Source organism: Anabrus simplex, chromosome 2 (genome assembly GCF_040414725.1).
Source record: "Anabrus simplex isolate iqAnaSimp1 chromosome 2, ASM4041472v1, whole genome shotgun sequence".
Classification (NCBI taxonomy): domain Eukaryota; kingdom Metazoa; phylum Arthropoda; class Insecta; order Orthoptera; family Tettigoniidae; genus Anabrus; species Anabrus simplex.
This window is the reverse complement of record NC_090266.1, coordinates 540,807,261-540,821,145: the sequence shown is the minus strand read 5'-3', so window position 1 is coordinate 540,821,145 and position 13,885 is coordinate 540,807,261. Positions and strand designations below refer to the sequence as shown.

Below are 13,885 nucleotides of genomic sequence, written 5' to 3'. Positions count from 1 at the left end.
TTTATTGTATTAGAAAGAAAATGCACCTACAATGAATGCATTGAAATCGCAATGCATTCTCATAAGTATCCAAAAGTACTCAAGCACAGCTTAATGGGATCCCTATTCAGCCAAACTCAATGGAACTTCTCTGGAATTTAAAGACAAAGTCAAAAACCTAAGGCTTCTAATGGATAAACATCTCAGTTGGCAAGAGCACATCATTAATACGTATATGTCAGCGAGTGTTTTACTCCTTACACAAAAACCTCAGAGAATTAGTCATTAAAAGTAAATTACTAGTACAAAGTTTTAGGATGCCCATCATTGGTTACTTCCCAACACTTCTCAACAAACTTCAACGAGCCCATATTGTATGTGTTATACACCGATTGGCCAAAAGTCATGGGAAGACACTGAATGTGATGTTAATAACGAGTTGTTCCTCCGCGAGCGCTCAAAACGGCAGGAATACGGCGAGGCATCGACTCTATAAGGTGTTGGCATCGTTCTGGAGGGATCTGGACCCACGCATCTTGCACTGCTACCCTCAGTTGGTCTTGTAGAGTTGGTGCAGGGTTCATGGCGTACACCAGCATTGACAGCATCCCATAAATGCTCGATTGGATTAAGATCGGGGTATCTGGAGGGACAAACCGTTGTCGTAACTTCACTGGAGTGCTCCTCCAACAACCTGCGTGACACCACGGAGCGGTGACATGGCGCATTATCCTGTTGAATCATGGGACCTAATTGCTACCATGAGAACGCCGCCTTGACCAGAACTGAACCACCTCCCGCCTGGACACAACCATGTTGACACGCAGGATCTATAGCTTCATGAGGAATACGCCACACACTCACGCGACCATCAGCTCGATACAACTGGAAGCGGGATTCATCGGGCCATACCACACGCTGCCACTGCTCCATGGTCCATTGCAGATGTTCGCGGGCCCATGCACGTCATTGAGCTCTGTGTCGAGGTGTCAGCAAAGGGACACGAGGTGTTCTTCGGCTGGTGAAGCCTATCTGGTGCAGTTGCCTCCTTACAGTCCTGGTAGAAATGCGTTCTTGACTCCCAACATTCAACTGGGCGGTGATCTGACTCACAGCTGCCCGTCGAGCGCCCATTATTGTTCTGCGGAGGCGACGTGATGGCCGTTCGTTAAACACCTGTGATCTTCCCGTGCGGCGGTTTACGCTAGTGGTAACAATCTCTGCGATATTGAAGATCCAACCTCGACACTGTTGACCTCGTAAACCCGAATTCGCGTGTAATTTCCGCAATGCTATGACCCATGCGCCGTGCTCCGATGATCATCCCACATTCAAAGTCGGTTAACTCGCGACGTGTTACCATCTTGACGATACTGGTGTCTGTGACAGACTGTTCAGCTACGCCGCAGCTAGCCGCAAAGCTCACGGGTCATGCACGGCACATTTTCTAATGGAACATCCCTTTCCATGACTTTTTTCCTCGATGTACCACTGTTCGATAATATCTCCCTAGTGTTCTCCGAACTCGAATGGTTACGATTGAAAGAGCTACGGAATCTTTACTCTGTCATCACTTTACATCATATACCGACCCTAAACACTCCAGCATATCTTGCTTCTCAGTATCATTACCTATTTTCGTCTCTGGCTCTGTACTAAGTATACACATTCGCCGATTAGCTGGCTAAGTCTTTCTTTGTCTCTGCAAGCCTTGCCTGGAATTCCTGACCTGTTGAAATTAGAGGCATGTCAACAGTATTACACTCTAAGAAGCAATGTAGAAAATGGATGCACAAAAGTACAAAGCTTGCACTGGAACAGATAGGCATGTACATCACACAGAAACAGTAAATTAATAGAAAATATTTCTTAAACCCACCGCATAGGCTATACTAAGTTAAAATAAATTAGTTACAAGATCACTGTAGTTATAAAAACCCCTGCAAGTTTTACTGTACCTAAGTAAAGTAAATTGTCTTATTTCAAATGCAGGTGAATCTATGGTCGGAAAGAACAGCAGGCTTCATATAGCGAGTCCCGCCATGTAAAATAAAGCATTTTATAACTAAATAACTAACTTTTTTTACAATTTGTTTTACCTCGCACCGACACAAATAGGTCTTATGGCGACGATGGTACGGGAAAGGTCTGGGAGTGGGAAGGAAGCGACCGTGGCCTTAATTAAGTTACAGCCCCAGCATTTGCCTGGTTTGGAAATGGGAAACCATGGAAAACCATCTACAGGGCTGCCGATAGTGGGCTTCGAACCCACTATCTCCCGGATGCAAGCTCACAGCTGGGCACCCCTAACCGCACGGCCAACTCGCCCGGTATCTAACTAACTAACTAACTAACTAACTAACTAACTAACTAACTAACTAACTAACTAACTAAATAAATAATCCTAGATAAAATGTTGGAACACGCGTTAGTGAATACATCTCTTCACACAGTGTTGACGCCACGGAGGGCACCCGGTCGTAAAACTGAGCTTAATCCACATTAGTGTCGACACCAGATAATTGAGGAAAAGGCCAACAAGAAGAAGAAAAAGAAGACGAAGAGACATGTTGTAATTCTATCGGGTGGGCAAAATAATACTCGCCCTGAAAGTATTTAGAATAGGACCGACGCGGGATTGACCCTTGTTAATGAACATCAAAGAAGATGATGGAAATGGCCTCGTCTGAAGAAATGAAAACTGAAGATCCAAAAGCCTTAACTCCACTTTACTCAGAAACCACCGGCAGAACTCAACACGCGAAGGTTCGTCTGGACGCTTCATGCACAACAGTGACTTTGTAAGGATACAGAAGCAGGTCTGTTTTGATAATGTTTCGACACGACGATCTCCTAATTCTCACTTGCACAGATAAACGGCGAACTTCGTTCCAGGCTTTCTTTCACTCGAGCAATGTTTTCTGATAGTTACGGTTTTTATTCGCTACAGAGCCCGCTTCGCGCCATTTTGCCATTACGTTTGGCACTGCAGACTTTGCTGGAGGTTTTGTCGCAACATTCCAGTCTTATTAGTCTTGCACAGAGTGTTCCGCACAGGTTTCCCACCAATCGTGCTCCGACTCGTTGGCTGAATGGTCGGCGTACTGGCCTTCGGTTCAGAGGGTCCCGGGTTCGATTCCCGGCCGGGTCGGGGATTTTAACCTTCATTGGTTAATTCCAATGGCCCGGGGGGCTGGGTGTTTGTGCTGTCCCCAACATCCCTGCAACTCCTTCACCACAATAACACGCAGTTACGTACACATGGCAGATGCCGCCCACCTTCATCGGAGGGTCTGCCTTACAAGGGCTGCATTCAGAAATAGCCACACGAAATTATTATTATAGCAATCGACAAAATAACACGCGCTTTTTTATCGTGAGCACCATTTTGTGTTGCACTAAACTGGTCACTAAACACGTGTGCTCCTCCACTCACTCACACAGCGAAGTACTCGGAAGATGTACGCGCACAGACATGTGACAGCAACAGTTGGTGCATCGAAATCAGGGTTTCCAGCAGTTCCTGTGATGGGCAGGCTCATTAACAAGAGTCGATTCTGCGTGAATCTTATGAGTATTTTCCGGGCCAATTTTATTTTGCCCACCCTGCATATAGGCTACTCAACGCCCTTTTAACTCCCATCGACTTTCAGAGGACCAAGCTATTTGGCAGCGCGGTTCGAGACGCATAGTTGTGAGTTTATATTCGGGAGATGGTGCGTTCGAATTCCAGCATCGGCAGCCTTCAAAATGGTTTTCCGTGGTTTCCTACTTTCGCACAGGCAAATGCTGAGTGTAAACTTTAATTAAGACCACGGTCGCTACCCTCCCAGTCCTAACCCTTTTCAATATTTGAGTCGCGGAAACCTTGCGTATGTTAGTTCGACGTTAAATCACTAGCTAGAAGAAGAATAAGAAGAAGAAGAATTACCCGCCTCTGTGGTGTAGTGGTTAGTGTGATTAGCTGCCATCCCTCGAGACCCGGGTTCGATTCCCGGCTCTGCCATGAATTTGAAAGTGGTGCGAGGGCTGGAACGGGGTCCACTCAGCCTCGGGAGATCGAATGAGTAGAGGTGGGTTCGATTCCCACCTCAGCCATCCTGGAAGTGGTCTTCCGTGATTTCCCACATCTCCCCCAGGCAAATACCGGGATGGTACCTAACTTAAGGTCACGGCCGCTTCTTTGTCTATCCCTTCCAATCTTCCTATTCCCCCACAAGACCCCTGTTCATCATAGCAAGTGAGGCCACCTGGATCTGGTACTGGTCCTCCTTCCCAGTTGTATCTCCCGACCCGAAGTCTCACGCTCCAGGGTACACCGCCTTTGAGGCTGTAGAGGTGGAATCCCTCGCTAAGTCCGAGAAAAAACCAACCCTGGAGGGTAAACTGATTAAGAAAGAAAGAAAGAAAAATAATTATGCGAGGAACATACAGTACCATGCGCTCATTTGTTTTGAGCTACTATACAACCGCATAGCTCATTGTACTAATTAACTTTCTGTCCCACTAGATTCCACTCAATTCCTTCTACAGCCGCTACGCATGCAAGTTGCTCGGCGTGTGTTTGTCGTTCTGCCTCTCTCAAAATGACAATTTATATTCCTTTCAATATTTTCAACCAGCCTTGTTGTGTAGGGGTGCGTTCCTGCCTCTTATAGTTGCCCTTGGTTTCGATTCACAGCCGGTCCAGGGATTTTAATTCTGGGCTGAACACTGAACCAGAGTTCATTCAGCCTCGTAAGACCAACTGACGAGCTGCCTGATAGTGATAATAAAGCCACCGAATCCAATCAAGAAAGCCAAGAAATACGGCTGAGGATGTCGTCAAGCGGACCGTATGAAACTGCAGTGTACGCATGGTGATCCGACTGCATAGCAGCCCTATAATGTAGTAGGGTCAGATTTGTTCTCACTATTTTTAGGGAGTATGCGAAAATAACGAATATGCTTGCATTCAGTTTTATTCAACGGGACTGCCTCATCGAGGCGGTAAAAGCAGCTTCAGTTCACCCGGAAGGACGAGGGTTCGATTTCTTGTCACGAAGTCCAAAAAATTAGAAACGAGATTTCCACTTCTAGAGAATCATATTTCCCTGAAGCTCATTCAACCTACATAAACAATGAGTGCCAAATTAATTCTTGGGGTCAGAGGCGGTCGCTCACAGAACTAACCACCCTACCTCACTTGTTAGTGCCCAGGTTACGGATTGCGGAAGCCTTTGCCTTCTACCCCACCAAGACATTCATGACTGTACGGAGATGGTTTTGCTGCGCTTTGCAGTTTTAGGCAGGTGACCTCCTAACTACACGAGTGTCCACAAGTCAAGCATAATATGGAAACTGGGAAAATGGAAGCGGGAACTTTGTACGATCGCCGTAAATATGTAGCACGGGGTGTAAGTTGGCTTCTTTGCACACACACAAGTGTGCTGTCAACGTCGCACAGGCTCCTGATTGGACGGTACAGAAACCAGGGTACATTCGAACAAGAGTGTCCATTTCTGTATTTGCCTCTCAGTGTTTTGGGAAGTTACGCTTTGTACTGTGTTTTGAGAATATGGTGCAAAGACGTCAGCTGCATCCGGTTTTAAAGGGATGAATCATCGAACGTCTGGAAGCAGACGAGACAGACCGAAGTTTCAACAGCCCTGAATATACCACAAAGTGTCATTTCCAGGCTTTGACAACGGTTCCAAGACACAGGAGATATTAATTGTAGGCTAGTACAGGGTCATTCAAGAATACAACTCCACAACAGGACCGATATCTGTCATTAACAACAGTAAAGCCAGATGACGCTGCAAGACAACTTTCCGCAGAATTTACAGCTACCTCAGGAGTTAGCGATCCTCGGCAGACTGTGTAAAGGAGACTCAGAAGGGCTACTACAGTATTTACCAGACGTCCAGTAATGTGTGACCCGCTTGCTCGAAACCACAGAAGGATCCGATTACTGTGGGCTCAGTACCATCACATTTGGAACCCGAATTAATGGAGGAATGTCCTCTTTAGTCCAGATTCAGTTTTGACAATGATTCTCATCGTGTATTGATCTGGAGGGAATGCGGAGTACGATTCAATCCCAGGAATATCGTGAAAAGGGATCAGTTTGGTGGTGGTGGCCTACAGGTGTGGACAGACATAATGCTCAATACACATATGGAGCTCCACATCTCCGCACGAGGCTACGGTTAATCGCCAGAGGCACAGAGACGAGATACTCAAACTACATGTAAGACGTTTCAGAGGCGCAGTCGGCCCAGAACTCATCTTCATGGACGACGATGCACGTCCGCACAGAGCAAACCTGGTCGATGATTTACTTGGAGGTGAAGATATCCACCGCATGGACTAGTCACCAACATCTCCTGACATGAACCCTATAGAGCATGCCTGGGGTACATTAGGGAGACGAATTACATCCTGCTACCCTTCTCCAAGGACACTTGAAGAGCTCCGTACTGATTTTCGTGAGGAATGGAACCAACTGCCAGTAGAGCTCTTGAAATATCTCATAGAGAATATGCCACGTCATTGCGAGGCGTACGTAGCCGTTAGGGGTGGTCATAACCCAAATTTACCACTGTCCTGTTAGTTGATGAAGGATATTTATTTGTTTATGCTGGTTGTGTGTCTTTGCAATAGAGAACAATTATTAGTTTCATGTAACTTCATTCTATTGTAAACCAGAGAACCTTCACATTAATTTACATCATGTTTTACACAATTCTGAGAGTTCATTCATCAAATTATTTTGTATATCTTAGTTATGTTTAACGTTTCGGTGCCAGTGTATTTGACTCCGGTTTAAGAAGCACACCATGACTACAGGTGTCCACACGACAAATCATCGTGAAAAATGCAGTAATATATCATTATTTCTTTAACCTGCTAACCATTTTCCCAAGTTCCTGGGAATGAACTCTGGAATACTTTATGGATTTGAAATGACTCACCTTGGAACAAGTAACCAAACTGCCATCTGCAAGAACTAACTCATATGACACACATATGTGCTGGAATAAGCCATACTTGTGGGAAGAAGATTCGATTCCAGTGCCCATCACCATACCTCCTGGAAAGAAAACAAGATGCAATTTATTTCAAATGTACCATATATAATTTCATGATAATAATTGGTAGGCTGTTTTTCTTTCACAACAATTGTTGCCAGAATTTTTTTTTTCTAGTGGCTTTACGTCGCACCGACACAGATAGGTCTTACGGCAACAATGAGATAGGAAAAACCTAGGAATTGGAAGGAAGCGGCCGTAGCCTTAATTAAGGTACAGCCTCAGCATTTGCCTGCTATGAAAATGGGAAAGCACGGAAAACCATCTTCAGGGCTGCAAACAGTGGGATTCGAACCAACTATCTCCCGGATGCAAGCTCACAGACGCGTGCCCCTAACCGCACGGCCAACTCGCCCGGTCAGAAGATTATTTTTTATTTTTTATTTTTTTTTGCTATTTGCTTTACGTCGCACCGACACAGATATGTCTTACGGCGACGATGGGATAGGAAAGGCCTAGGAATTGGAAGGAAGCGGCCGTGGCCTTAATTAAGGTACAGCCCCGGCATTGCCTGGTGTGAAAATGGGAAACCACAGAAAACCATCTTCAGGGCTGCCGACAGTGGGGCTCGAACCCACTATCTCCCGATTACTGGATCCAGGCCGCACTTAAGCGACTGCAACTCAGAAGAATTTCAACATAGCGTATCGTCAGAGGGGATACATCAGAATCGACAGGTATCTTATCAGCATCGCTTCTATGAAACCTATTCAGGTAGACTACTATTTTTTTGCGTCGCTGGACAGTTATTTTATGCATACGCATTGATTTTTTACACTCATTTGCAAGCCACGAATGACATTTCATGAATTAAGTTTGTTACCGTGCTTGGCGTGTCCGATGGCTCTTAATGTCCCATTGGCAGAAAAATGGCGTTCATTGACCGCCAGGAATGTGCAATTCAATGTATCGTTTCTCATCCTGTAGGTGAAGTGCGGCCGAATGTGTTGTTTACCAATAAAGATACGGTTTAATTGAGACTCCACAATTTTAGAGCCACGTGCGAATTACGGGACAGGCTGGGGCTGTTTACTTAACCCTTAAATGCACAGCATTACATATGTGCAAAGGAGAATTTACTTGCTTGTTATATCTTGTCTGCTTTACAATTTTACAAGTGTTCATTTACTTCTACCTTACAGACAAACTCGCTAGGGGTCACTAGTGTATTAAAAAATTAATAACCTTTTATTTTATGATTTTTTGCTAATCAGCTGGTGTGAAGTATAAACAGTTAAGTTAAAACAAATAAAATGTTGTTTACCTCAGAGAACTCGTGAGCAAGGACATCCCTGAGATTGAAGGGTGGCAGTAGCTACAATAATCGTACAGTTTTGCGTATACCGGTACGTAAAACATTCAAAACTCTTAACATTTTGACTGATCCAAACAAATAAAAAATATTAATTTTGACAAATAGTTTATAAAATATTTTTTTGATAATAATATATTACCTTTGGAACGAAAAACCATCACATATAAAATAAATAATACATTACACATTTAAAGGCGAATCATTACTATTACTATTACTATGTTTAGAATTAACATGGTCGATCGACACATTTACGATGCGAAATCTTCGATATCTGGTACCCTAATGTAGAACAGTATCAGTCTCACATGGGAGATTGCATCAGCAAGAGCGGGTATGTTACATCCCGAAACCAGTAAGGTGATCTACAGGTAAAACGCTTAAAAACTGAGTCCGAATGTCAGCAGAATAATATAAGGAAGCGTGAATGTTCTGATCTGAACGATGAAAACTGTACTCCAAAAAGCTTAAATATTCCAGAATAAAGGTGTTGACCCAGTAATGATGTATTGTAACCTGTGTAATTTTGATGTATTTACCTCTGACTTTCATAGTCATTTACAAAGAAATAATGCATGTTGTGAAATATATTAACAAAACATAGAGGAAAATTATAGTGTTTGAGCAGATACTGACTTTAGTTTAAAAACGCGACTAGGTACACGCTAAGCCTACTACAAATTCTGTCACCGTGCTAACATCTCAAGATGACGTGAAGCAGTATGAAGAAAAAGAAGACCCCAACATCTCTTTTCTATCATAGCATGTTGAGTTTTTTCCAACAGACCACACTGCAGAAACACATACAACAGCAAACCAAGATGTACTACGTTCCTTGTCTGAAGTTATAATCACACCAGAGTACCATGATCAATTAAAGCAATTTATTCGAAACACCTACGGTTCAATCTTCACTCCTTACGCAGAGAAAATATGTACAGGAAAAACCGACACCCTATACGATATTCGCTATGAAGACGATCATATTCGTACACGTAATGCTGGCAATAAGATTGATGGCAACAGTCTTATCGTAAAGGATGTGACCTATAAATCTACCAAAGGTCCCTTAGAACTCCTCTTCTCACGGATACCTGACAAGAAAATAATTTTGCAAGATTAGGCCTTAAGAAATATGGATCTATTATTTTATATACTGACGCTGCTCGACGTAATTACAAGAGGTCAGCAACTATGAATGGAAATAAGAGTCGCAAGTACCGGGATTTCGTTTCTAAGCTGCTTTCTATACATAAAGTATCTGCACGGGGTCTCAATGTTATCCACACACCCCTGTTAGCGTACGTAGACGTGGCATACTGGAAATATCCCAACCTACTCGTAGAATGTCTGCAGCTGCTGAAAGGCTCTCAAGATGCTGGTCACACAGGGTATGAAGCAGATATTCTAGCAATACAGTCATAATTACTTCATGTGGGTATTATTGAGTAATGGCTCCTCAAAGAAAGACCACACTTGTAAGCTGTATCTCTCTGTAGTACAGCATAGTACCATGAACACCTCCCTACAGTCCCATCTCTACACCTAAAGGATCCGTTCCGCTGCATGCAACACGTCATGATGCGTTTTATACGACAGCGTCTAATCATTCTTATACGGCGTAGCCACACAGAATCAGTCTTCACCATGCCACTGGAAAGGATAGGACGGAGGTTATTGCTCTATGAAAATGTTGCACTGAAATTAAGTTTGTGTGAAGAGAGAAGTTGGTGTCATGAAATAAATAATGATAGACGAAGTTATGGCGAATACCATACATTATTTCCGAAACTTTTGAAGCAAGTGAAAATTTGCTGAGTACTTCAGGGTGTCGAAATACTGCTTTCACATTATTCATGAGAGTATTCGAGATAGACTGTCAAAAGTGAAATTAAATTACCGAGATCCAATTTCTACGGAGGAAAGGCTAGTAGTTACATTACGGCAAGACTTTTCTTTAGAGTTTCACTATCATTGACTTTTTATTTAAAAAAAATTAAGTACAGAGAGATACAAAATAATGGCAAATCACTGTGAGTTATTCATTATTAATAAAAGAGAACTGTGCCTGGTAGTCACCCATACTAGTGTCAGTCTGTTCACTCCATGTTGATAATGTTGTACTTGGCGACGTGGAGTATTGTTGTTGATTTAATCCGTCAGCTACTGAGCCACCGGTAATTTCCTTGTACAGCATCTCTTGAAATTTAAACTTTAGTAACATTCTTCTCTCTCTCGGAAGGGATTTGAAATCTTTTAACATGCTTTTAAAGAATAATAAATCTACATCTTCATCCTCAGTTAAGTCCCTCTCAAGAAGCTTAACTTTTTTAGCCTCAAACTCCAGCATGGACTGCCGGTACAGATCGGTCTCTCTTTTAGGTCTTGCCTTTGAGTGTTTCTTTCTATAGATAATGACTTAGGGTTTTGTGTGATGTCTTGACTGGGTCCTGCTTTTTGACTGATTTCCGTAACGGAGTCGTTACTAGCATTTTCAATAGTTTCTTGAGCTGGCTCCAGTGCATCTTCACTCCTTGTTGGCTCAAGATTTGTTGTCCTGGGTCGAGTAGACATTGAATCATTCAAAAATGATAACAGAGGGAAAAGGGGCCAGTTGGAGGTTGAATGGAATCAGCTCCGTCACCCGATCGGGCTTTCTCCAGTTTCTTCAGTTCCTTTCTGTAATAGTCCAGTATTCCACGCCATTTCAACTTGAGGTTATCTGAAGAAAATGTTTCAGGTATCTGGCTACAGGCAGTTCGTTTCGGGCACTGACATTCTCATTTCGCATGGGGAAAAGTACTGTCGCAGAAATAGTAAAGGAAGCGTGTGATGTAATATGGCACCTGTTAAGTAGTATGTATATTGCAACACCGACAGCTGCTACGTGGCTTGCCATAGCAAAACAATATTGGGAAAAGTGGAATTTTCCCAACTACCTAGGCAGCCTGGATGGCAAGCACGTAGCTATCAAGTGCCCCCCTCGATCTGGATCGAAATATTATAACTACAAGCAGTTCTATTCCATCAACATATTAGCCGTCAGTGATGCGGACTATAAATTTACTGTGTTGGATATTGGTGCCTACGGTAGTGAAAGTGACCGGTGGAGTGTTCAGAAGATTTGTTTCGTACCATCAGCTACAAAGTAATTTCCTGAATATTCCTGAAGATGAGTATTTACCGGGGACAACATGTAAAACACCGTACATTTTTGTAGCCGACGAAGCTTATCCATTGATGGAACACGTCATGAGGCCATATCCGAGAAAATCACTGGGGGATTCAGAAACAATTTTCAATTACAGACTGGCACGGGCCCGTCGAATGGTCGAATGCAGTTTCGGAATTCTTACAGCCAAATGGCGAGTGCTTAATATAGCTATAGGAACAAGTGTAGAAACATCTGTGTCAATAGTTAAAGCAGCCTGTTTACTTCATAACATTGTGATGACTCATGACGGTGTAACATCAACAGATAATTTGCCCGATTGTGAGACAATATCTGTGGACCATATTCCAGTAACAAGAGCTCACAACCGTTATACCACTTCAGCGAAATTGATAAGGCAGAGATTCACACAGTACTTTTGTAGTCCCGAGGGAGAAGTTCCATGGCAGTACCGTTTGTTATAGAAATAGAACAATAAACACCTTACATATGCTTGCATTTTGTAAAAATACATTCTGCTTCTGCTATACTGAATTATTACAATTTGAAATATTAATTAATATTAATTAAATACAGTATCAATATTAAATTAAATGGATTTTAATAACATTATTTGCATACCTTCATCTGCTCCTAATTCTGTCGCTAAATCTCGCCAGATACGTCGGATTACGTTGCGGTCCTTGTGATCTTTGTTGGATGAATCCCACAGCGGCAGATACTTGAACACCCGTGAAATAATGTCTTCTTTGGATGGCTCACTACTCATTTTAGTCACTGCATCTTGTCCGTTCTGCGTCTCGAAACAAACTGTTTTGAAATAAGACGGGTGACGGACTCGGCGGAGAAGACTGATAAGCCGCGCACGCATTCTGTGCGGCCACCTCCATGGACACAAGTAGGTTTGTTCAAGACGCACATAGCCCAGTTGTCTGAAAAGACGGATCCTGTCTAGACGCACCCTTAGACCTCTTTCTACGGCATATAGTAGACCGAGTAGATATAATGTTGAAGCCTCCTGAATAGCACCCTTCCCCACAGGATGTTTACTCCGCCTCTGGCTGTAGGTCCGGTCTCAAGCACGAATAAAGGAGCAGAGGCATTCTAAGTAGTAGAGCAATGTAAACGCAATAGATAAAGGAGCAGAGTAAACGCAATAGATAAAGGAGCAGAGGCATCCTAAGTAGTAGAACAATGTAAACGCAATAGATGTGTTCTAGATCCTTAGAGTTAGCCTTGTAAGAACGCTGTATGCGCAAAAACTTCTGTGCAAGTTCCCTGCGGTTAGCCTCGTAAGACAATAATGCATAGCAGCCAACTGACACACTCTTCCTCCTCAATTGAGGGACATTGTTATAAAACACGTTCGTACTCCAGCTCCGGTTAATAGCTAACTTACGCCATCGGTTCTAGCTATTCTCTTAAAACCAATAGGTCCTAGGATAGCCCTGTAGAAGTAGTCCAGAGTTAGTCCCCTAAGAGCAATGTATGTTCATTAGCGTATGTCATAAGAGCAACGTATGCTCATTAGCATCTGCCATAAGAGCAATGAGCAGCAGCCGGCTTGCCTTGAAGAATGACCGTGTCACAATTATTTGACGCAAATCGTTTCGAGGTATGCAGCGGCCCTCATGATACCTTCACTGGCGGGGGCAATGTGTCACGTTCATCAACGATGTGGTCAATTTTATTTTCCCGAACCATTTTCATAGCAACCTCTAAACCTGAAAGTGCGTCTTTGACTTCCAACGGATCTGAATTTCGCTTTTGCAGCTGACTGTATAACCACACGAGGCATTATCTGATAGAAAATAGCCAACCAGTACTGAAATAACTGGTGCTCCAATTTTAAACGCAACCCTCTTGCTTCCAATATGGTGTTAGGCTGTCGCGAGGTAGTTTCCAGTTGATCTAGGGATTCGATGAGCGTATATCTGTTCTCGTAAACTATTCCAGCGGCACTTGATTTAAAATTCCACCTTGTGCTTGAAGCATGAGGTACTCTCTTCTACCACCAACTTTGTTCAATACACCTGATCGCTGTGGGGAGTTATGAAAGAAGCTGGGGATTTCACTTAAATCAGCAAAAAGTACACGGGCATCCAAATTTTTGCTTGTGGCTTGTGCCATGGCGTAAGTTTAAAGAATGGGCATAACAGTGAACATAATGTGCATGCTTAAAATATTCCCTGATGAGAACTTGCACTCCTGAATGCCGACCACTCATTACATTTGCCCTATAGTAACTTTGTGAAATTAACTTATCTGGGTTACCCACAACTTCGTTCAAAGAAGATTTTAAACTCTGCTACTGTCTCAGCATCATGACTAACGGGTGAGAGGAAA

The 13,885-nt window shown here is 43.2% G+C and overlaps 1 protein-coding gene across 2 annotated transcripts in view; it reads right to left on the bottom strand.

Annotated features, from left to right (window-relative positions):
- The window catches only part of LOC136862919 (delta(24)-sterol reductase), a 181,744-nt gene that overhangs the window by 71,445 nt on the left and 96,414 nt on the right, over nucleotides 1–13,885 (bottom strand). For both annotated transcript variants that reach the window (XM_067139201.2, XM_067139200.2), the window contains exon 4: nucleotides 6,936–7,054. In XM_067139201.2, coding sequence (XP_066995302.2) covers nucleotides 6,936–7,054 — 119 coding nt within the window. The remainder of the gene's footprint in view (nucleotides 1–6,935; nucleotides 7,055–13,885) is intronic.